The following is a 24,593-nucleotide window of genomic DNA, read 5'->3' as shown; positions in this document are numbered from 1 at the left end:
TCAGCACTTTCAATGTAAGATACTTTCATATTTACTGATGTAAATTTTTGTCTATGTAGTAATACTTCTACTTGTGCACATTTGTTTAGCACTTTTCCTACCTCTGATAGTTTGTGATACCCAGGCCTTGGGAAATAACACAAATCACTCATCTTCTCTCTCAGTTTGTTGTAGTTAAAGATTAGAATTTCTATTTATGGTTGGGACCTTTTTGCAAAGTTATTTTTGACATCAGCTTTAGTTTATGAGCTTTTGGTTTAATGATCTCTTTTTTATTCTTTCTGGGATTATAGACCCTAGCCTGTTTCCAGACCATAACTTTTGCCTGCTCATTTTGTGACCATCACCTCCTAGTCCCTGGAAACTTTAATCTCTCTTGCTAAACATAGCCATTCATAATGTCTACATGCAAAGACTAAATGGTATGGGTCTATTGGAAAACTTTAAAGGATGGGATAAAAATAAAGTAAATGACAGGACTTGTAGTGTTCTGTTTAACGTGCCTGTAAACTTGCTGGTGCAAAACTGAGTTCAATTGGTTTTCTAATTTACATTGTGTAGATTATGTGGTGCTTAAAAGACTTCAAACTGTACTTCTTTTTGAATCTTTCAGTCACTCTTTATTTCATATTTATGTGAGGGTTAGGAAAGGTGCAGGAATTTTGAGTTTTTAGGACAGCAGAAATAACACAGAACTTACAAAAACTTCATACTTGCTTGGCTCTCCCATGGAAATTCTGAAAGAGAAAGAAAAATCTCTTGAGCATAACAGCTTGCAGGATTAGGACTGTTTCATGCAAGATAGGCAAATGGTGCCCAAGGGAAGTGTACTTGAAGGGTTTTCTTTCTTATGGTAAACTGAAAATGTGGCACAGTTAGATCATCACTAATCGGAGACCACTGGGACCTGAGGAGTGACAGATTAGTAAAAATCCCAGATCACAGAAGGAGCACCTCTAAACAGTAGCTAAACACCTCCTCATACCTTGAAAATATCATGTAAATCAATACAAGATAGATAATAAGAAAAAACAACAGAAACATTAAATGAAAAAGCAAGTGAAATTGTAAGTACTTTAAGTAAAGCACTGCACTGTACAGGCACAGGTAATGAATGTGTAAAGGGTTCAGGTAAACAACAGGCAAAAGTCTCATCCCGCCTTTAAAATATCTGTCATGATTTGGTATGATGTCGGATCCTTGAAGGCCAGCAGTGTTTTTCCTTCGTTATGTCCACTTCCAGCGTTGCTATGGCGTGGCCAATGAGGTCGGAACGCAAGCGTAATCGACACAACGGGATAAAAGGATGGCTATGGGTGCTAACTATCCTTATCTGATGTGTAGATTCCAGATCTCTGAAATATTCAAAGTATATATTTGTGTTTTTTTTTTCTCATGTATACTTTTGGTTTTGACCCATTTGTTCTCTCGACCACGATTATTATGTCTTGTATTGGGTTTTGGTTTCGTTTACTTTGTTTTGTCTTTTAAGCGCTTCTCCCAGAAACTTTATGTGCCAGTTCCCTGACAGAATATCAAAAAATCAGCACAAGTTGGATACCAGCAATTAAAGAAATATTAAATAAAAAGTAAGTGCAATTTTAATTAAGATTCGACTACAGGAATTAACTGACACAAGAAAATTGAGCATTTCCATTTCTGAAGTTAAGATCTTTAATATACTGTATGTTCGGACAAAGCTACATGTCTGCAAGTGTGTGGCTGTGAGAATCACCAACATCTTCAATAAACTTACACTATGGATAATACGGCGATTATGGAAGGATGATCTTACTCAGGAGTAATGACAGCTATCGAATAGCCCTGTCTTGAAGCGAGTGTGTTGTGTAGTAACCATGGCCGGATTAAGGTGGGTGCTATTGATGCTGCAGCATTAGGCCCATTCCTGAAATAGGCCCAGATGAAAACAGATGAGAATTTTCCGGAAGCTGAACAGTTTTCCTTTGCTATATTAACCTCAAAATAATTCTTAGAATGAAATTTGGAGTCCGATTTTCGGACGTCTAGACACAGCGTTACTTATTATACAGTTACTATTGTTCTTTGCACTGTGACGTGACTATAATGTCATTGTGTTTATTGTTAACTGAAGATTTGAAGTTAATGCTATCAATTTTACGTTAAACAGTTTACTTAGTAATTTAGCTGCATTTTTTGCAATATCTTGGGGATTCTTGCCCCTTTATTATTGTTCGGTAAGTGCCACGTAGTAAATTTTTCACCTTGAAAGTTAGTTGTACAGTAAAAATCGATGGCTATTTAAATGGTTATCTGTAAAGGTAAAACTAAAAGCCAGCCTGCGGGCCCGGCATGAATGTTTAGAATTTTTAAAATCCTCGACAGGATTCTGGTCTATTATGAAATTTAAATTGTGGACAAATTTTCACCCTCAAGAGCCTGAACTGAATCACTTTGACCCAATGTCTCTGCAAATTCATTTTTTCTTACTCTGTTTCGTAACAGAATTGCAAAATTTTGTATATTTCATTGTTAGGTTTTCTGCATTAAGTGCACTTTTCAGACAATTGCTATTGAATGTTGATGTTAATCTCGAGTTGTTACGATACTACGTCGTTATTATTATTCATGTTCAATAAAAGCTGGCTGGTTGCGTCGCAAGCAATTAAGGCTCGTTGGTCAGTCTGAGTGCGAATTGTACGGTGAGTGTCGAATGCACATGCACCAATGCCGAGAAAAAATAGGCCTTTTTTGCGCTGCAGCATCAGGCCCAATTTCGTCTTAATCCGGCCCTGGTAGTAACAGCACCATGTTGTGCTGCGAACCGCAGCCAGGCTCTTCTCAGATTTTTCCGCTGTGCAAATCATTTCACACAAACATATAATCAGATTAATATAGCGGTGAGACTCGGAATCCATATCAGAAATGGAGACGTTGCTATTGAGTGGTTAAAGCATCAGACCCACAGTCGAATCCCCCTCAGCACCGTGACGATCATGGCAAAGGTGCTAATTCTATTTGAAGTGTTAAATGAAAAAGCTGCACCTGAGTTTGATGTGCACTTCACTGCTATCTGAGGATGGTTGGATCACTTTAAGATGCATTTTGAATTGCACGCTGTGAAAGTGAGTGGTGAGGCTTTAAGTGCGAATACGAAGAAACCTAAAAAAATTGAGACAAAATTTATGAGTGAGAAAGGATATCTGCCTAAATTATGAGGGTCCGCTTAATGATGGAAGTTACTTTACAGCCACCTGCTCGGAGCCATATGCAGTCATTAAGGGGTGCAAACCTGTAAATGAAGGAAAACAAGAAGGCGATGCTTGTCGGTGTTTACAAGAGCGCGTCAACACGTAAGCGCAACCAAAACAGTGCGCAGTAGGTGGGTGCTGGCCCGGGAATTTTGGAAATTTTGCAATCAATGTCAGATTCGCGAGGCGGCACGTTGGCGCAGTGACCTGGGTTTGCTTCCCGGGTCCTCCCTGCGTGGAGTTTGCATGTTCTCCGTGTCTGCGTGGGTTTCCTCCGGGTGTTCACACGAATGAGAGGTGAGATTACCGTGTGTGTGGTTAAATATGGTTGAGAGGAGGGCGTGACTTAAAAAAATCTCATGGCCAAGATGTCAACTCGTGGGACTTGAACAAAATCATCCAAAAAGTCTCAGGATTTTTTTTATTACAATAGAGAGATATACTTTTGGGACTTGACAAGGCAGAATATGGGAAGGAATAAACCTCTAAATGTCACATACATGTCATTAACAGCATAAATTGAAATGACATGTAGTCACTTCAGCTCTCCTAGTCAGTGGTTGCCTGCTCCGACCTAAAGGTATAAAACAATGATGAAAATTCTACCTTTTATCATTTTTACAAATAGAAAAAAACTTTCACATTTTCATTTTTAGAGCAACCACATTCACATTATGCTGTTCTCCATCCATCCATCCATTTTCCAACCCACTGAATCCAAACACAGGGTCACAGGGGTCTGCTGGAGCCAATCCCTGCCAACACAAACAAACCCACACACCAAGCACACACCAGGGCCAATTTAGAATCGCCAATGCACCTAACCTGCATGTCTTTGGACTGTGGGAGGAAACCGGAGCGCCCGGAGTAAACCCACGCAGACACAGGGAGAACATGCAAACTCCACGCAGGGAGGACCCGGGAAGCGAACCCAGGTCTCCTAACTGCGAGGCAGAAGTGCTGTTCTCAAAAACACAAATTCATTTTCTGAATATGTTTTTTCTATAAAATACTCCTGTAATTCTCTTGTTTATGGTCACTGAGACTCTAATCATTACTTGGATTTCTGTGGGGATATTATAAGGGTCTAATAAAAAAGCTACATAACAATCTGAGTGTCTAAACATTCAACATATTTTATGGGGTTTTTTTGTCTTCTTTCTTGCATTTTTGTTCTATTTCACAAATTCATTGTCATTATAACCATTCCATTTTTGTCAGACCAGTCTGGAGTTTCATGTTTTTGTAAAGAAGGGTGGCTCCTAAATACAAGTTTTCAGGACTACTAATAGTAATACGACTTGACCTCTCATTGTTGAGTCTGTGCAGGCCAAAAGCCTGCTACTCAAGTTTGGGCTTAGGCTAGCTTGTGTTTACTATGCTCCATTTGAAGCCTCAGGCCTTCTTCAGGTGATAAAGCCTACATATTTTGAGTTGTATGTTAGCCAGGCAGATCATAACAAGGACCACCAAAGGTTGTTGCTGACAGTGGCTGCAGTTTTTTTTTTCTGTTTGTAACAGCTGACCCATTGAGCAGGCAACACCATGAAACTGTTGAGCAACACCAAAAACCATACCCATTCCCAATCACCTTTACCAAAGTGTAAGATTTAGTGAAATAAATTTAATTGACTAAAGTTTTAAAACGGAAAGCAAAGGTTGTTTTAAAAAATTAAACAAATTTCAAAACAAGCAAAATAGAAAAAACGAGCACAAATTATTACTCACCAAATGTCCCTCCAAATGCATTACGATAAGCTTACTTTTGAATATTTACAATAGTAGAGAAAACGATGAATACTACATTTACACAAAGTGAACAGATACACATATCACTCAATCAGAACACAATAAACCAATATACAAAGACTAATTCAAAATATACGGGAGGGTTATGAGCTGTGAGTGAAATTGGCCATTTCAGACAGTGACTCAAATGCACAGTGCTATCCCTTCTTAATAAACTGGACTGATTTCACCCTTTTAAACTAAGTCATCATTCAGCATATTTCCAGAGCAGTGACTTAAGGCCTCCACATCAGTTGAGAACACATAATCTTTGAAGTTGACCACCACAGGACACAATTTTAATGTTGACAAAATATAGTGCAGTACAATCTGACAAACTGTCCCCCAGCGTTCTGCTCTCTCTCCCCTTTTCGTTGGTCACAAAGTCTTTTTTATGTCCCTCAGGCAGTGAGTTGCTATGGCATCTCTGAAACAGAAGGTTCTCTTATCTCAAATGGTTTACCATCTGTGACCCCACAAAATATCATACAATACATGAATATGGTCAAACAATAGCCAGTGGCAATGTACGGAAACCAGAAATAAAACATAGTATGCGATGGTTATACACGAGTAAGCAGAACTAGTGAAAATGCCAAACTGGCACCTATTTTTTCTGTCCCCACATCAATAAATCATGCACTCTGAAGGCATCTGCACCAGGGGGTGCTGCTTGACACCTGGAGAAGTAAAGTGTGTAGGCATCAAAGCCTGAAAATGGAATTCCTTCATCCTATTAGATTACATCTTGCCTGAAGAAGGGGCCTGAGTTGCCTCGAAAGCTTGCATATTGTAATCTTTTTAGTTAGCCAATAAAAGGTGTCATTTTGCTTGGCTTTTCTCTACGTTCATAATGGCTAACATGGTACAACACCCTAGTACTTCATCCTATTATAAATTTGAATGGATATCTACCTACACAAAACAATAAAAGTTACTAATTACTCACTAATGCAAGAGTGACTCAGCATATACCATAAAAACAGGTCATTGGTTTGTGGCTCTTTATTCAGTTTCCTTGTGGCTTAGCTATATTGTGAAATCTGCCTTTTCTTGGTTTCTTTAGTATTTTCTGTGTAAACGCCACACAAAAGATAGCATCTAATGCTGAGAAAGAACTGATATTGAGAACTCTGTGTCCACATCCGGGTGGCCAATTGCCCTAACTCTGTGAAAAATTGAAGGTTTTGATTTGATAAAAAAATGTAATAAAGTGTAATCAGAAAAGTTCAAATTTATTGTCACATCATGTTGTGTTACTCAGCTTTGATCAGAAAATTTCCTAATACAACAGGCCTCAGTTGGAGTGTATTCACTGTAACTATGTAACTAACTGAGTACTTTTCCATGTCTATATTTATAAGTCATATGAAAAACTTTGGGAGCCCCTCTCAGCCTGCATTATAATTTACTCTGCTTTCAACAAAAAAAGATAACAGTGGTATGTCTTTCATTTCCTAGGAACATCTGAGTACTGGGGTGTTTTCCGAACAAAGATTTTTAGTGAAGCAGTATTTAGTTGTATGAAATTAAATCAAATGTGAAAAACTGGCTTGCAAAAATTTGGGTCCCCTTGTAATTTTGCTGATTTGAATGCAGGTAACTGGTCAATGCTGATTACTTGCAACACCAAATTGGTTGGACTGGCTGTTTAAGCCTTGAACTTCATAGACAGGAGTATCCAATCATGAGAAAAGGTATTTAAGGTGGTCAATTGCAAGTTGTGCTTCCCTTTGACTCTCCTCTGAAGAGTGACAGCATGGGATCCTCAAAGCAACTCTCAAAAGATCTGAAAACAAAGATTGTTCAGTCTCATGGTTTAGGGGAAGGCTACAAAAAGCTATCTCAGAGGTTTAAACTGTCAGTTTCAACTGTAAGGAATGTAATCAGGAAGAGGAAGGCCACAGGCACAGTTGCTGTTAAACCCAGCAGGTCTGGCAGGCCAAGAAAAATACAGGAGCGGCATATGCACAGGATTGTGAGAATGATTACAGACAACCCACAGATCACCTCTAAAGACCTGGAAGAACATCTTACTGCAGGTGTTGTATTGTATTCTACAATTCAGCGCAATTTGCACAAGGAACATCTGTACGGCAAGGTGATGAGAAAGAAGCCCTTTCTGCACTCATGCCATAAACAAAGTCACCTGTTGTATGCAAATGCTCATTTAGACGAGCCAGATTCATTTTGGAACAAAGTGCTTTGGACTGATGAGACAAAAATTGAGTTATTTGATCATAACAAAAAACACTTTGCATAGCGGAAGAAGAACACCGCATTCCAAGAAAAACACCTGCTACCTACTGTCAAATTTGGTGGAGGTTCCATCATGCTGTGGGGCTGTGTGGCTAGCTCAGGGACTGGGGCCCTTGTTAAAGTCAAGGGTTGGATGAATTCAACCCAATATCAACAAATTCTTTATAATGTTCAAGCATCAGTCACAAAGTTAAACAAAGTTACGCAGGGGTTGGATATACCAACAAGACAATGACCCAAAACACAGTTCAAAATCTACAAAGGCATTCATGATGAGGGAGAAGTACAATGTTCTGGAATGGCCGTCACAGTTCCCTGACTTGAATATCATCGAAAATCTTTGGGATGATTTGAAGCAGGCTGTCCATGCTCGGCAGCCTTCAAATTTAACTGAACTGGAGAGATTTTGTAAGGAAGAATGGTCACAAATACCTCCATCCAGAATCCAGACACTCATCAAAGGCTATAGCAGGCATCTAGAGGCTGTTATATTTGCAAAAGGAGGCTCAACTAAGTATTGATGTCATATCTCTGTTGGGGTGCCCAAATTTATGCACCTAATTTTGTTATGATACATGTTGCATATTTTCTGTTAATCCAATAAACTTAATGTCACTGCTGAAATACTACTGTTTCCATAAGGCATGTCATATATTAAAAGGAAGTTGCTACTTTAAAAGCTCAGCCAATGATAAACAAAAATCCAAAGAATTAAGAGGGGTTCCCAAACTTTTTCATATGACTGTATATATATAAAATCCAACATCAGTCTGTCTGTATGTCTGTCTGTCCGCTTTTCACAAGAGAACTACTTAACAGATTTAGATCTGGTTTTTTCTATAATTTGCTTGAACATTCCGGTTGATTTTGCGACTTCTTTCGTTGCACTAAGTATCATAGTTCGCAAGCTTGCAGAACGCTCGTCAGTTCTGTGGCGAAAAGGGGATTACAATATACCTCTCGTTTCAGCATTATTATTGACAAATAAGAGAAAAGCCAAGCAAAATGACACCTTTTATTGGCTAACTAGAAAGATTACAATATGCAAGCTTTCGAGGCAACTCAGGCTTTTCTCAGGCTTTTCTCTACATTCATAATGGCTAACACGGTACAGCACCCTAGTACTACAGATATACTATTGACAAATAAAAAAACATGGGTTGCCTCATTTTCTTCTTTCTATTTAACTAAGCTTCAATAAAATCAGTCAAAGAGATTTTAGGATATTTAGTTTTTTAGTATTGTGAGGGGGTTCCCATAAATATTGATACAGTATTTCGAAATGTCCTTTGATTAGTGAACTAGCCATCCCAGCGCAACTTCGCCTGCGTATTAGTGAAACAGGACAGTGAGGAGGGTCCCGCCCAGCTCTCTATTCCTGACGTCACTCTTCCCCCTCCCCTTGGCCCGCAGCCTGTCTTGGATTGGTGCGAATATATCACTCCTGCAAGCGAACTATGATTCTTAGCGCAATGAGAGAAGTCGCAAAATCAACCGAAACGTTCAAGCAAATTATATAAAAAAAAAATGATCTAAATCTGTTAAGTAGTTCTCTCGTTCGCTAACTAAGAGGAGTTAAGGTTACGCCCCCGAGGCAGATGTGTGAGTGAGGAGGGCCCTGCCGGTACCGCAAGTTAACTATGATACTTAGCGCGATGAGAAAGTCACAAAAACAACGGAATGTTCAAGAAAAGTATAAAAAAAACCCGATATAAATCTATTAAGTAGTTATCTCGTGAAAAGCAGACAGACATACAAACAAGTCTAAAAAACTATAAGAAATTTTGTGCTTGTACCACGAATTTTTTAAAACCGTTTCTTAGCGAGCACCTATGGGCCAAGGATAACCTACATTCCAAATTTCAAGTCCCAAGTCCTCATGGTTCGGGAGATTTCATGATGACTGAGTCAGTGGTATTTGGCTTTTATACTGTACTAGCAAAATACCCGAGCTTCGCAGCGGAGAAGTAGTGTGTTAAAGAGGTTATGAAAAAGAAAAGGAAACATTTTAAGAATAACGTAATATGATTGTCAATGTAATTGTGTTGTCATTGTTATGAGTGTTGCTGTCTTTTATATATATAATATACACACACACACACATATAAACATATATATACATATACATATATACATATATATACATATCTACATATATATATACATATACACATCCACATATATATACACATATCAACATATATATATATACACATACATACACACACACATACACATATATATATATATATATATATATGAATGGAAGAGAAGGTCTGTGATACGGTTTGCATATTTGCAGTTGGAGATCCACAAAGGGAGAAAAAACGAATCACGTATCATAAAATAGTTTTATTCCTGAGCTTTCAACCCCTGTCAGGGGTCTTCATCAGAGGATAATGCTTAGACTTACAAGAATCAAAGGCAATATATAGCAACACATTCAGTGGGGGGTGGGTGGAGGTGACTAAGTCAGTATGATCAAAAGGGGGGGGGGGGTTATCGTTAAATTAAAGTGCATATGTCCTTCTTAAGTTGGCATATGCTGGGTTTATGTCCAAGTGTCTGTTGATGGCATTTTCATCTGATAGCCAAGACTCGGCCAACTCTCTGGCGCTTTTTGTACTGGCCTTAAATTTTACTTTTACGTTGTCCCAGTTGAATGTGTGTCCTGTCGATTTAGTATGTGCATATATCAAAGATAGTGCGTCTTTTCATATATATATACATATATATATATATATATATATATATATATATATATATATATATATATATATATATATATACACACACATATATATATATATATATATATATATATATACAGATACAGATATATATATATATATATATATATATATATATATATATACATATACACACACACATATATATATATATATATATCTGTATCTGTGTATATATATATATATATATATATATATATATATATATATATATATGTGTGTATATATATAATATATATCTGTATGTGTATGTATATATATATATATATATATATATATAGCAAAATACCCGCGCTTCGCAGCGGAGAAGTAGTGTGTTATAATATATGTGTATGTGTATATGTATATATATATATATGACAGCAACACTTATAACAATGACAACACAATTACATTGACAATCATGTAACGTTATTTTTAAAATGTTTCCTTTACTTTTTCATAACCTCTTTAACACACTACTTGTCCGCTGCGAAGCGCGGGTATTTTGCTAGTATATATATATATATATATATATATATATATATATATATATATATATATATATATATATATATACACATACATATACACACATACATGCAGTTTCAATAACATAGAAATCAATATAAACAACATTAACATCATTATCATATGAGAATATGAAGTAATATATAAGAAGCACATTTCATATAAATATAAATTATTAAACAGTAAAATCTTCTTCTGTAATGTGCTACCGTGGCTATTCGTTTGTCTGTCCAGGATTTTAAATCACCTGTAGCTCGCAAACAGTTTCACCTATTGACTTGAAATCTGGTACACATATAGAACGTCACGTCTACTATCCGCTTTATGGGTGATGATTGTATTACTCTTTTAATCCATCCATCCATCCATTTTCCAACCCGCTGAATCCGAACACAGGGTCACGGGGGTCTGCTGGAGCCAATCCCAGCCAACACAGGGCAGAAGGCAGGAAACAATCCTGGGGTTTTATCTTTATTTTATTTTATTGTAGAATCAACTCCTATCTGCGCACACCAGGGCGGCCGTGGGCGGATGCGTATGGTGTATTCACTCCATGTTATCGTGCATTGCGCTGTCACTGGTATTTTGATAAAAGAATTTGAACAACATATAAGAAGCGTATAAATTATTAAACAGTAAAACATTAACATTTAAGAAGTAAAGTTACATTAAGTACTACTGCAGTGCCTTCGGGTATACCTCATTTTTTGTTTGCTCATTACATGCTTAAATGTATACATTTTTTGGTGCACCTACCCAAGAACACGCGACATATAACCGAGCGTGGGAGAAGCATGGATTTTAAACACGCGTTGAGTTCATCTGCTGGTCTCCCTCGTCGAATAACTGGTAATGTTTGACTAAAATCTACAGCGAGTAAAACGACATTACCTCCTTTTTTTTTTTTTTACGATCTCTGAGATCTTGCTTTTTTCGGTTCAAGGCTTCATAAGCTCTTTTATGTTCTATGGTGTACTTATCCCAAACCATCATCTTTGAATGTTGCAAGACTTTTGCCTTGTATGTAGATCGGGGTAATTACATTCATTGCATTCCTAGTCTGAATCACAATCCGATTGTATGGGTGGTTACCTGGCACTGTAGGGTTGCTACCCGTCCTTTAAAATACGGAATCGTCCCGTATTTGAGAATGAAATTGCGCGTCCCGTTTTGAATCAATACGGGACGGAATTTGTCCCGTATTTTTTTTATCATTTTTTTTAAAGCAGCGTCTCATACAAATCATCCCACACGCATTTTATGAAGATGCCTCCTTTCCTACTTTTGATTGGGTAATACTTGATGTCATTGTTAGTTTGATTGATCTTTTTAACTGTCCAGTGAGGAGGGCGGGTCTTTTAAGTAGAGTCTGCAAACTGTTGGCACTGAGATGTGGCACCCACTGCAGTATGCGTCCCTTATTTTTTTGTATTAAAAGTGGTAACCCTACCTGGCAGGTAACACTTATGTTTGGTCATGAAGTTGTCTAAAATCAGCCACGTGCCCTCTTTTAATTGTGAGAAGCAGATATATATAGTCAAATTCTCGTGCTTCGTTGCGGCGAAGTACTGCTTTTAATTTTTTAAGAAGAAAGTAAAACCTTTTTAAACGGATCGAAAATATACCAATAACAATTTGTTAAGGATCTGTTTTTTTGTGAACCTCGCTTTTCACAGCTGTCCCGCTACGGCGTGTGTTTCGTTTATTTGACAGTATGTAGATCGTGGTAATTAAATTCATGGCATTCGTTTTCTGAATCACAATCTGACTGTATGGATGGTTACCTGCCAGGTTACGCTTGTGGTTGGTCAGGAAGTCGCCTTACATCCGCCACGTGCCCTCTTTCTGTTCCCAGAAGCTGATCATAGAATGGTTTTAATAGTTTACTTTCAAATAATGCAAAGAGTATGCGACACGTGTTACTCCTTAATTCTGGGCTCATCAGGCATACACACTCACTGCATCCCCTCTCGAGAATCGAATATCGTCAGCACCAGAGTTGAAGCCCCTAACGTTGCGGTCAGCAAGTGGGCTAACATCCGCCATGTGCCGTCTTTCAGTTGCGAGAGGCAGATCATAGAATGGTTGAAACTGTTGCCCCTAACGTTGCGCTACAGCGTGTGGTTCGTTTATACCTCGTGTCTTCTCATTAAACTTTTATCTCGCGAATATGTTATTGCAATCCGCAGCGGGAGCGTTTCTATAAACTTAATTTAAACTTACGTTTTACACCGTGCTTTGTTTCCCTTATGAACATGCTTGTATGCTTCACTCGCTCCCTTCTCAATTGTTTAGTGAATTTTTTGTTCTTCGCTGTTTGCGGCTCCTCCTTCATTTGTCCCTACTGCGTTCACAGTCTTTTCACGTGATTACGTGGGAGGCGTGATGACGTGACACTCAACTCCTCCTCCCACGGCCATCGAGCTGCCGTCCATTACAGTATATTGTGAAAAAAGAGGTTCCAGTTATGACCATTACGCGTTGAATTTCGAAATGAAACCTGCCTAACTTTTGTAAGTAAGCTGTAAGGAATCAGCCTGCCAAATTTCAGCCTTCCACCTACATGGGAAGTTGCAGAATTAGTGATGAGTCAGTCAGTCAGTCAGTCAGTCAGTCAGTGAGTCAGTGAGGGCTTTGCCTTTTATTAGTATATATATATATATATATATATATATATATATATATATATATATATATATATATATACTAATTAATAAAAGGCAAAGCCCTCACTGACTCACTGACTGACTGACTGACTGACTCATCACTAATTCTCCAACTTACCGTGTAGGTGGAAGGCTGAAATTTGGCAGGCTCATTCCTTACAGCTTACTTACAAAAGTTAAGCAGGTTTCATTTTGAAATTCTATGTGTAATGGTCATAACTGGAACCTGTTTTTTGTCCATATACTCTAATGGAGGAGGCGGAGTCACGTATCGCGTCATCACACCTCCTACGTAATCACTTGAACTAAAAACAAGGAAGAGATTTACAGCACGAGTCAAACGCGGGAACGAAGGTAAATGACGTTAATTTTTGAGTGTCTTTTAATACTGTGTAAGCATACATATTAAAACGTGCAGTTAAACATGTGCATTTACGGGGTGATTTCTCAGGCATAAAAGCTCGCCTTTTATCAAACGCGAGAACAAAGGTAAATGACGTTCATTTTTGAGTGTCTTTTAATACTGTGTAAGCATGCATATTAACACATGTGCAATTAAACATGTGCATTTACGGGGTGATTTCTCAGGTTTAAAAGCTCGCCTTTTATTAAAAAGGTAAATGCTAACTGTTTTCATTCTGAAGGGCACAAACCACGTTGGATTTTGTAATGATAGTTGATTAGTAAGGTCTATTAAGGGATACGTACAGAATGATTAGTAATGCCTGTGAATGCCGATGCAAGTAGGAGAATGGGCGTGAACTAAAGAACGATTAGTAACTTGTACAGTAAATATCTCTAAAGTCTGTCTATTAAAAAGTTATTATATCTTTCAATCGTGTGTATTGATTAAACTATGAACCTAACAAGATCACTACATGGTGTCAGAAGTGGCGGATTGCAAGAGGAATGTGAAGAAGAGGTTCAGCTTTTGAACGAGTCGCGTGTCTGTTAGTAACCCGAAAACGTGATCAGAAAGCGCTAAGACGTTCTAGCAAAAGAGAAAAACAAATATGTTAGGATTACAGCCCCCACCAAATCTCCAGTTAAAGGGAAATGTAGCTGAAAATTGGAAAAGATTTAAACAGAGATTCGAGTTGTATCTTGCTGCGATTGAAGCAGATAGGAAAAGTGAAAAAATTAAAGCGTCTATGCGTCTACATGTAATTGGTGAAGAGGCGCTAGAGTTGTATAACAATTTTCAGTTTGAAGAAGATGGAGACAATATGAAATTGAACAAAATAGTTGAAAAATTCGAAACGTATTGCAACCCAAAGCGCAATGTGACGTTTGAGCGGCACAAGTTTTTTTACATGTTTCCAGAAAAGTGGAGAAACAATAGAGCAGTATGTGACGGAATTGCGTAATAGGAGCTGTTCTAAGAAGAAACCGTCAAGACATCAAAGGACCAATAACCTCTAATCAGAACACTAACACCAGCGAAACAAATATTAACGAGAAAACAAGTATAAATCAGGAAAGAACATCTCAACTGCAAACACAATTAACCAGAATATCAAAATGTCAAGTAAAACCACCAGAACGACTCATTGAGACATGTTGAGAATTAAAGGAACATTTTCAATTAAGAAATGCTGAATTCCTTTAACAGTTGTGATTTTTATACATAGTTTGAATGCTGGATGTATGCCTGAAATGTTCTGGATAGTTCAGTTGTTTGAAGTGATCAAGAATTAAACGTGTGCATTTATGGAGTGATTTCTCAGGCTTAAAAGCTCGCTTTTTATTAAAAAGGTAAATGATAACTGTTTTCATTCTGAAGGGCACAAACCACGTTAGATTTCAGCCGTTAAACGAGCAAAAATGTCGGTACACCAGATAAATAAGCGCAACATATTATCAGTTGTATTGTATGCTTACAATACATATAGAAATGTGTTAATCGTTAACTAATAGTATCGGATGGTGTTTTTCGACTCGTGCCTTGATTTAAACGATTGCATGTCTTGGTGGGTTTGCGTAGCTTATTGTCAATATCTTTACACCTCTTTTTAAGACTTATTGACTGAAACGGGCTTTCATGAAAAAACTTAGGGCTTTGCTACAAGATACACCCTCCACAAGTTAAGGAAGTAAAAATAAAAGGTATATATTTCTGTTTTATTTAAACCTTTTAAGTTCGTATGCATAGCCCCATTTGGTTAAGTTTTTTTTTTTCTTCAGTAATATTTAATCTCCTTAAAGAAAAACAACATATGCATTTTACTTTTTTTGTATCTCTTTAGTAATATTTTAGTGTAAAAGGATAACCAGTATTTAAACCTTTTATGTTACTTTATAAAGTTATTTTACACAATGTTGAAAAATTAATAAGAAAGCTACATATTTTGGCAGCTGCTGCTTTAATTTTCAATGAAATGAAAAAAGCTCTCCAAGAGAAAACGTCAATGAAGAAGAAACAGTTTGCACTATCTAAAAACGAGAAACCCTCATTTACAAAGGTTTGCTGCAGATGACTTAACTGAAAATAAATGAATAGTTCCTATGTGTATAATACATATTTATCTATTTGACTTATGCCTTTATTCCAGCAACTTGCAACATCTGAGGTACAATTTGTTACATTACTTTTGTTTTTAGCAGCACAGGCAGGTGAAGTGACTTCCTCAGGGTCACACAGTGGTGTCAGTACCACGATTTGAACTGACAAGCTCCGGGTTTGCTGAAATATTACTGAAGAATGAAAAAAAACGAAAACGGGCAAATGGGGCTATGCATACAAATGTCCATCCATCCATTATCCAACCCGCTATATCCTAAATACATGAGCCAATCCCTGCCAACACAGGGCACAAGGCAGGAAACAAACCCCGGGCAAGGTGCCAGCCCACCGCATGGCGCACACACCCACACACACCCACACACCAGAGACAATTTAGAATCGCCAATGCACCTAACCTGCATGTCTTTGGACTGTGGGAGGAAACCAAAGATATGTGTATATGTAGATATGTATATATATGTATATGTATATATATGTTTACATAACCTCTTTAACATACTACTTCTCTGCTGCAAAGCGTGGGTATTTTGCTAGTATATATATATATTCCTACTGCTGTACATGAACAAATGCCTTACATTCCTGACAACTTTCAGCATTTTAGCTAAATGGGAAATAGTGTTTTTGTTGATGGGTGGGTGAGTAAGTCAGTCAAGTTTACATTACATATATAATATATATATTGACCCACTGGAAGAATAAGCAGAGAAGATAATGAAGTCAAAACTGAGTGCCATTATGAACAACGCTGCACATCCTCTCTCTGGCACACTAACACTGAGGACTTTAAGTCAATGAATTATTCAGCAGAAGTGTGTCAAGAAACACAACTAGAGCTTAGGTGGTAATATGCCTTTAACATGTCTCAATGCAGCTGTGACTGCTCTTTATTCTTTAGCCAAGTTGGAAACTTTCTTTCTTTTTGGTAATGTCCTGTTAGGCCTGTTTATTTGTTTCTTTATTGAGATTCTACAAAAAGCCAAATTTCCCCCTTGAGACAAATAAAGCACTAGTTTGTCTAGTCTGATAAACCTGCCTTTATCTTTCTGTATGTCATCAATGTAAAATCCACCAAAGAAATGACACACTGAGGCAGCTGGTGAGTTTTGAGGATGTACTGTAAGTATTTTGTATCATTTAAAACTAATTGACTGCTCATCGGTCTCTCTATGTATTCTCTGCTGACCCCTATCGTATCTTAGTCATCTCTCCTTTTGGAATACCACACACACACACACACACACACACACACACACAGACCCGCACAAAACAAACAAGCACAAGATATAATACTGAAAAGTTAGCAGATTTTTCAATGCTGCTTAAAGTAGTAGCTAACATACTGTATATATCAGGCCGCGGTTTTGTGTTTGTTTTAGTCGTCTGTTCTTGGGGAGAACATCTGAACTACGTTGTAATATGATAAATTAAGACTTTTTTTTATAAATCTGACCATTTTTACTGATCTTGTAGTCAGCTTGTACATATGATTTGTTGGGTGCAATCCTTGCCACATACTAATGTAAATGAAGGCCAACGTGTCCTGATATCACAAATGTATCTAATGCTGGCAGCCAACCCTCATTTTTGCATCTCAAATCCACATTTCATTTGGTTAACCACCAGGTAGTCACAAGTACTTGACCCAAAGCAAGACTCTGTGTTCAGTAGATACCCAGTCAGAGTAAATGTTTTAGTGAACTGGAGTCTGAACATTAAACTAACATGTCTGGTGCAGATTTCTATATATTGGGCCACAAAAGAAAAAAACAAAAAAAAACAGAAAGACAAACCTGAGATGTCCCAGCTATGCTTTCTTCCTAGTGATAAAAGGTCTTTGCAGCACAAAAGCTCATGGTTTGGCAGATGACTTTTGGATTATCATTGGCCATGATCTCTTCGACTAGTCGGCCCAGGAAATTTGAAACAATATTCTTGCAGACTGAACGGAACACAGGCAGTCGGTCACAAACAGTGTGGAGAAGGTGAATGACCCCATCCTGAAAATTAAAAGAAGGAGAGCACAACACATGGTGATTTAGTCAGTCAGTCATTATCTAACCCGCAATATCCTAACACAGGGTCATGGGGATTTGCTGGAGCCAATTCCAGCCAACACAGGGCGCAAGGCAGGAACAAACCCCGGGCAGGGCGCCAGTCCACCGCTGGACACACACACCAAGCACACACACTAGAGACAATTTAGAATCGCCAATGCACCTAACCTGCATGTCTTTGGACTGTGGGAGGAAACCGGAGTACCCGGAGGAAACCCACACAGACACGGGGAGAACATGCAAACTCCACGCAGGGAGGACCTGGGAAAAGAACCGAGGTCTCCTAACTGCAAGGCAGCAGCGCTACCCATTGTGCCAATGTGCCACCCCATGGTGATTTAGCTACAATGAAGAAGGTGTCAATGAGTGGGAGGGAGGACAGGTGTTTCCATAATGTACTGTGTCCCTGCAAGTCTGACCACTGAATAACATTTCAAAAGCTGGATATTTAGATCCTATCCTTGGCAACTTTAGGATCATGACAGGACATGGCACCAGTCCTTTGGAGAGACTTTACATGTTCACAGTTACATATGACTGATTTAGAAATGTCAGTTAACCTAACACACACACACCTTTGGGGATGGTGGAGAAAAACCTAGAGCACTCAAAAATAAACCTTATAGATATAGGGAAAGCATAAAAAACTCCATAAAGACAATTAGCAGGTGTGGGATTAGGGTGTTGTACCATGGGATTCAAACTCTTGATCTGTGAGGCAGCAGAACCAACCAGGGCATCGCTGTATTGCCAACACCTGTAAATTATTCCATCCATTTTCAAGCCTACTCAATGCCCTGCGGCATTACAGGAGGCAACATTGGATTCCATTCCATTAAAGGATTGTACTGACTGTGCAGGGAGGCATCAGTTTTGAAAATAAATGTAATTAGGAGAAAGTTAAAAGTGTAATCTAGCCAAGGTCAACTAGCAAGAGATGAAGAATTTAGTAAACAAAGTCAGTGAGCAGAACCAAAATCATAGTCTGGAGGTATAGTAAGAGTGTCGAAAAGCAGCATATGCATATAAACTGAGCCAAAAGATGTGGTCAAAAAAATAGAAAGCCTTCCATAACCATCAATGAAAATGATGCCCTCAGAGAAATGCAAGAGACTTTTTGATTGAATCCACATGAAGCAGGGCATGTACGACGCTGACCGGCTCGGAAATGATGTCAGACGTTGCAAACTCCCAGCATGGACCCAACAACGCTGGAAGCAGCTGAATAGTTTCAAATCGAGATTGAGAAACTAAAACGGGTCAGATCATAAAGAGCTCCTTTGAGTGCACTTACCTTAGGGGTTCCTGGAGGGATTAATGCTTTCACTTTGCCCACAACAAATGTGCATATTTTGCACATTATGAAGTTCGGAGAGGTCACATTCACCTGTAACACAAACATGCCAGTCAGTTCTTGGATATTTTTTTGTTCTGACAGCACTTTATAAACATTCATAACATTCCAATGTTTATTCATTGCATTTCAAATAGAAACAAGTGTTCGGTTCATTTTGTAAAGTGGACTTTTCCAGTGTATGACTGAAGTAGCCCCGTTAGTTATGAGGCGACTACAAATCAGGCTTATTAAAATCATCAATCTATCAGTCATGGGAGGAAAATAAAGTCTTTAGGCCCCTGGAGGAAATCAACCTACACAAACATGGGAAGACAAATCGATCATCAGGATGAGTTCCAACTGATGTGGGGCAGCAAAACAACCCATCACATCAACAAGTCACGATAGGTTTTGTTTCACACTGTATGTCATTTTGTTTTGTTGTATGTAGGTTGGAGCTAAGTGCACAGATGTACTGATAACTAAAAGTGGACCTCATAAGTGAGTCAGTTAAGGAGGTAACAAGTTTGAGCTTGAAGGTTTTGGTTTATTTTTTTGCTTTATTTCTACATTACAAATAGACCTGAAAGGCAATGGCTGACCTTGCTGCTCTTTGAATTTTAGTCCATCAAATAACGGTACAGCATAACACTATTAAAGTTGATCAATACGTCTAGGGGTCTCAGGGATTTGCTGTTTATTCTAGAAACATGGGTACAAGTCATGAATCTGATCTGGATGGGACACCATTTCAGCACAGTGTCCAATCACAGATAAACACAACATTTTTGGAGTTGTGTGAGGCTAAGCTGGAGGAAAACTCACACAGAAGTGGGCAAACATAGAAACTCTGTGTGGACAACGATGAAACGTGAGAGTAGAGCAAAGGACAACAGTCATGCGCAGGGTCATTCCATCAAAAATGTTAAGCTCGTAGACATGTAAAATGTATTCATATTTCTTTAAAAATGGAGATGAAACAGTACAATGACTTCTCAAATAGTCAATAGAAACAGGAGCTGAACAAACATCACTATCATTTTAGAAAACTTTCAGAAAGTCAGCACTCACCTTAGTCACATCACTGCAGACGGACATTACCAGCTCTTCATAAAACTCATTTTCATCAATGCTGATTTCATTCGTGAGTCTATCAGGGTGCACTTTAAGAGACACTACAAGAAAAGACGTTGGTCTGTTACTGCTTGCAAAAAATCTTAACAAATAAACTGATTGCTTTCAGAGGAAATCCAGAGGAGAGAATACTTTACAATAAGTAGATCTCCTGAATCCTTTGATTCCAATTTGTAATAATGTCCTTTGCCCCTATAAAATTCCCTGTGTATTTACAAACACACCATTAAACCAACACACAGTATGCAAACGTTGTGTACATTTAATTACATATGCATAACAGTTATAAAAAATTTCTCAAGTAAGAGTTCTGTGCAAGACTGGATGCATTATGGATCAACAGATCCATTATCTTTCTTCTCTTCTTCTTTTTTTTATAACACAGTATTCTTGACTATTCTTCATTTACAATTGACACATGTCAGTTTGTGAAGGTTATATAAATGTGTCTACAATAAGTCATCACCTTGTGTAACATGCAACAGAATATTCTGTTTAGTTTAACGTTCCACACTTCCCCTTCACAAAGCGCTGTATGCCTTGGCAGAGGTTCACCACATCACGTTTGGGTTTTGCCATTCCCAACATGATAGGTTTACTGAAACTATGACTGTCCTGACAATAACTGCATTACCGATTTTGAAAGTGAACTGTTGTCATTTTTGACTGTCCGTTATCTTTGCAAAGTGCTGTTTGGGAATGGAACATTCCAGAGGTGTCAAGGTAAGGCCCGAGCTTCACCAGCTGACAGTGGTTCTCAAACTCAGTCCTGCAGATTTTGTTTTTAATTGGGCTCCTTACCTTATTAAACAAGCTGTTATTGTTGACATGCAAGTAAGAGACTCATTGCGCTCTGTATAAGTGACAATAAATGTAATGCTTTAAAAAATTACAGTGATGAATAAAACAAATGAAGTTTACATGTTATACCCATTGGCATGCATATTATATGAGTTTAGGCACCAACCTCCTATAACGCTGAATTGGATAAATGGATGCTATTTGGAAATAATAGAAGTATATGAGGATTGTTCTTACATGCAACTTACAGATTCCTGCATTTTATTGCATAAGGTTTTAATTCAACTTGACACTTTTTTATATGTTTTCTCTTTGAGGTACATTTTGGCCAGTCACATTATTTAAATTGGAGCAGCTCAATGACCATCAAGATGAGTAGCAGTGGACACTCAATTGACAAAACACCATCCATCCATCCATCCATCCATCCATCCATCCATCCATCCATCCTCTTCCACTTATCTGAGGTCGGGTTGCGGGGACAGCAGCTTGAGCAGAGATGCCCAGACTTCCCTCTCCCCGGCCACTTCTTCTAGCTCTTCTGGGAGAATCCCGAGGCGTTCCCAGGCCAGCCAGGAGACATAGTCCCTCCAGCGTGTCCTGGGTCTTCCCCGGGGCCTCCTCCCGGTTGGACGTGCCCGGAACACCTCACCAGGGAGGCGTCCAGGAGGCATCCTGATCAGATGCCCGAGCCACCTCATCTGACTCCTCTCGATGCGGAGGAGCAGCGGCTCTACTCTGAGCCCCTCCCGGATGACTGAGCTTCTCACCCTATCTTTAAGGGAGAGCCCAGACACCCTTGCGGAGGAAACTCATTTCAGCCGCTTGTATTCGCGACCTCGTTCTTTCGGTCACTATCCATAGCTCATGACCATAGGTGAGGGTAGGAACATAGATCGACTGGTAAATTGAGAGCTTTGCCTTACAGCTCAGCTCCTTTTTCACCACGACAGACCGATGCAGAGCCCGCATCACTGCAGATGCCGCACCGATCCGCCTGTCGATCTCACGCTCCATTCTTCCCTCACTCGTGAACAAGACCCCGAGATACTTGAACTCCTCCACTTGAGGCAGGATCTCGCTACCAACCCTGAGAGGGCACTCCACCCTTTTCCGGCTGAGGACCATGGTCTTGGATTTGGAGGTGCTGATTTCCATCCCAGCCACTTCACACTCAGCTGCGAACCGATCCAGAAAGAGCTGAAGATCACGGCCTGATGAAGCAAACAGGACAACATCATCTGCAAAAAGCAGTGACCCAATCCTGAGTCCACCAAACCGGACCCCCTCAACGCCCTGGCTGCGCCTAGAAATTCTGTCCATAAAAGTTATGAACAGAATTGGTGACAAAGGGCAGCCCTGGCGGAGTCCAACTCGAACGCCTTTTCCAACACAAAACACAAGACATCCATTTACCTCCAATGAAGTCAGCCTCCACACACTGACCTGCTTACGTTTACATCTGCATTTAATTATTTGGCCGACATCTTTATCCAAAGCAACTTACAACATTTATGATACAATTGGTTCCATGCAGACCCCGTGACCCTGTGCTAGGATATAGCGGGTTGGGCGATGACTCACTGACTGGTTCCATTTCTTCTGGCTTTCCAATGGGAGAACAGGCAGGTCAGGGGACTTGCTTAGGGTCACACAGTGTCAGAAGTGGGATTTGACCCCACAACCTCAGGGTTTAAAGTCCAAAGCCTTAACCACTACTTATGTCCACTAACATTTCAATCAAATATGAATAAACCAGTTATTATCAGTCAAGTCACTTTATAACGTATACAAAAATAAAATACATATGAAAGGAGAAAGTTTACATTATAAATGGGGATGTTTCATATTTGTTACTGCTGTACCAGTCTTGAATGAATATATATATATATATATATATATATATATATATATATATATATATATATATATATATATATATATATTATTTGCAGGTACATTCATAATGCCTTTTCAGCTGCCCTCATTCTTTCATTCATATTCAGAAACTACTTATTATAATATAAGTGTGGGGTCTATCCTGACAACATCAGGCACAAGGTTTGATTCTTATGGAATGGGTGTCTGTCAATTACAGGGAACTCTGATTTATGTCTGAACGGTTTGAGGCTGTCTCGTCTAACTGCACGTCTTACTATGTTGTCAAATCTATAGTAGAATACGATGAAATACAGAAAAATGGGGGAAACAGGCAAACACCACATAAGACAAAGACCACATTAGCAAATTATGCCAAATCTCTACAACACTGAGGCAGCAACGGTGAACAATACAGGCAATCCAAGACAAAGCCACATGTAAAAATAGATTTTGTTTAAAAAAAGGATTAAGAAGACCACCCTGCCTTGGCTCATTTCATTGTGTTTTTTTCATTTGGACAGAGAAGCACTTAAAGCAACAGATGAAGCAGAACAAATCAAATGAAACACTTACCTGAGGGAGTCAGGAGCAGGGCAAATAACGCAAGGTAAATCATCATCATCATCGTCACTGTTCAGTTTGGAAGTGCTTCGAACGCAGCAACTCCAACTCAGTTGGAAAGCCTTTTATGCTCGAGCTGTGACCACAGAGATTTACAATATTGATGATGGGGGGAAGATCTATAGGCAGAAGTAGCTGAATGGATGAAGGAATGAAGGAATCGTATCACCCACAAGATATTCAGTTTGGTTAAAGGTGTCATGACTGTAACAATTCACACATTCATCATGGTGATCACATATCTGCTTTTTTGCACGTTGTCTGTATTTTCTCATTGAGACTAATGAATTCAGAGAATGCTATCCAAGGCTCTGCACGTAAAATGTTTTTCTTCAAGTTACATTTTTAGATATGTTGTTGTAAAAGAATGCAGCCATTGAGGAGATTTTATTATTATTAGTTCATACATCAGGAATGAGAGAGTGGTGATTGAGACACAACTGACAATTTTTTCAGTCTGTAGTTTTTCATATTGTGTCTTTATTTTATAGAGTGTTTCTCAGAATGATTTGAAGGCAGACAATAATGATGTGTTATCTTATTGCTTTCATATGGGCAGGTGGAATGGCACGCTCAGGGTCCATCATAAGTAAGAAATTGAATATGTCTGAACTGGATTTAGATCAATTACAGCTGAAGATGGAGTCACCCAAGTGCTACTCATATGGCATCCCAGCAGCTCAGTATTCTTGGTGGAGGGGGGCGATCTTCTTTTTTGGTCTCTGCTATATGCTGATGCTAGGATCCTAGATTCACCAACTTTATATAATTAATCTCTGTGTTGATTACTGTACAAGTACAAGTTCAAAGTCTCAGTGAATAACTTCAGCACACCTGAAGGATCCTGTAATCCCCGTCAGTATCTTGTATTGCTTTACATTCCTTATTCTCCTAATGATGTGCCTCACCAGTTCATTTTCTTCAGGGTCTGGTTTAGTTTGTGCGATATGATAACCTTTATATTGCATGCAATGTGCATATTTATTAATTACTACTTAAATATCTCTGCCTTCTCAATATAATGTATCCAAATGGA

General features: G+C 38.7%; 1 protein-coding gene across 1 annotated transcript; it reads right to left on the bottom strand.

Annotated features, from left to right (window-relative positions):
- Nucleotides 1-594: 594 nt before the first annotated feature.
- Nucleotides 595-23,658, bottom strand: LOC114664044 (antimicrobial peptide NK-lysin-like). The gene is made up of 5 exons (XM_028818025.2): nucleotides 23,510-23,658; nucleotides 20,192-20,295; nucleotides 19,079-19,171; nucleotides 17,521-17,727; nucleotides 595-737 (listed from the first exon to the last, which is right to left on the bottom strand). The coding sequence occupies exons 1-4, from the start codon at nucleotides 23,559-23,561 to the stop codon at nucleotides 17,548-17,550; spliced, it is 429 nt and encodes a 142-aa protein (XP_028673858.1). The 5' UTR covers nucleotides 23,562-23,658; the 3' UTR covers nucleotides 595-737; nucleotides 17,521-17,547.
- Nucleotides 23,659-24,593: the final 935 nt, after the last annotated feature.

This window comes from Erpetoichthys calabaricus, chromosome 13, assembly GCF_900747795.2.
Source record: "Erpetoichthys calabaricus chromosome 13, fErpCal1.3, whole genome shotgun sequence".
In the NCBI taxonomy this organism is placed as follows: domain Eukaryota; kingdom Metazoa; phylum Chordata; class Cladistia; order Polypteriformes; family Polypteridae; genus Erpetoichthys; species Erpetoichthys calabaricus.
The sequence above is the reverse complement of the archived record's forward strand: the minus strand, read 5'-3'. Positions and strand labels throughout refer to the sequence as shown.

Excerpts from the sequence above, each read along its gene's own strand:
- LOC114664044 (XM_028818025.2), bottom strand. The coding sequence starts at position 23,561 with ATGATGATGATGATTTACCTTGCGTTATTTGCCCTGCTCCTGACTCCC. Across the intron at positions 19,172-20,191 it reads TCTGCAGTGATGTGACTAAG|GTGAATGTGACCTCTCCGAA; the intron begins GTGAGTGCTGAC and ends TTTGTGTTACAG. Across the intron at positions 17,728-19,078 it reads TCCCTCCAGGAACCCCTAAG|GATGGGGTCATTCACCTTCT; the intron begins GTAAGTGCACTC and ends TTTAATTTTCAG.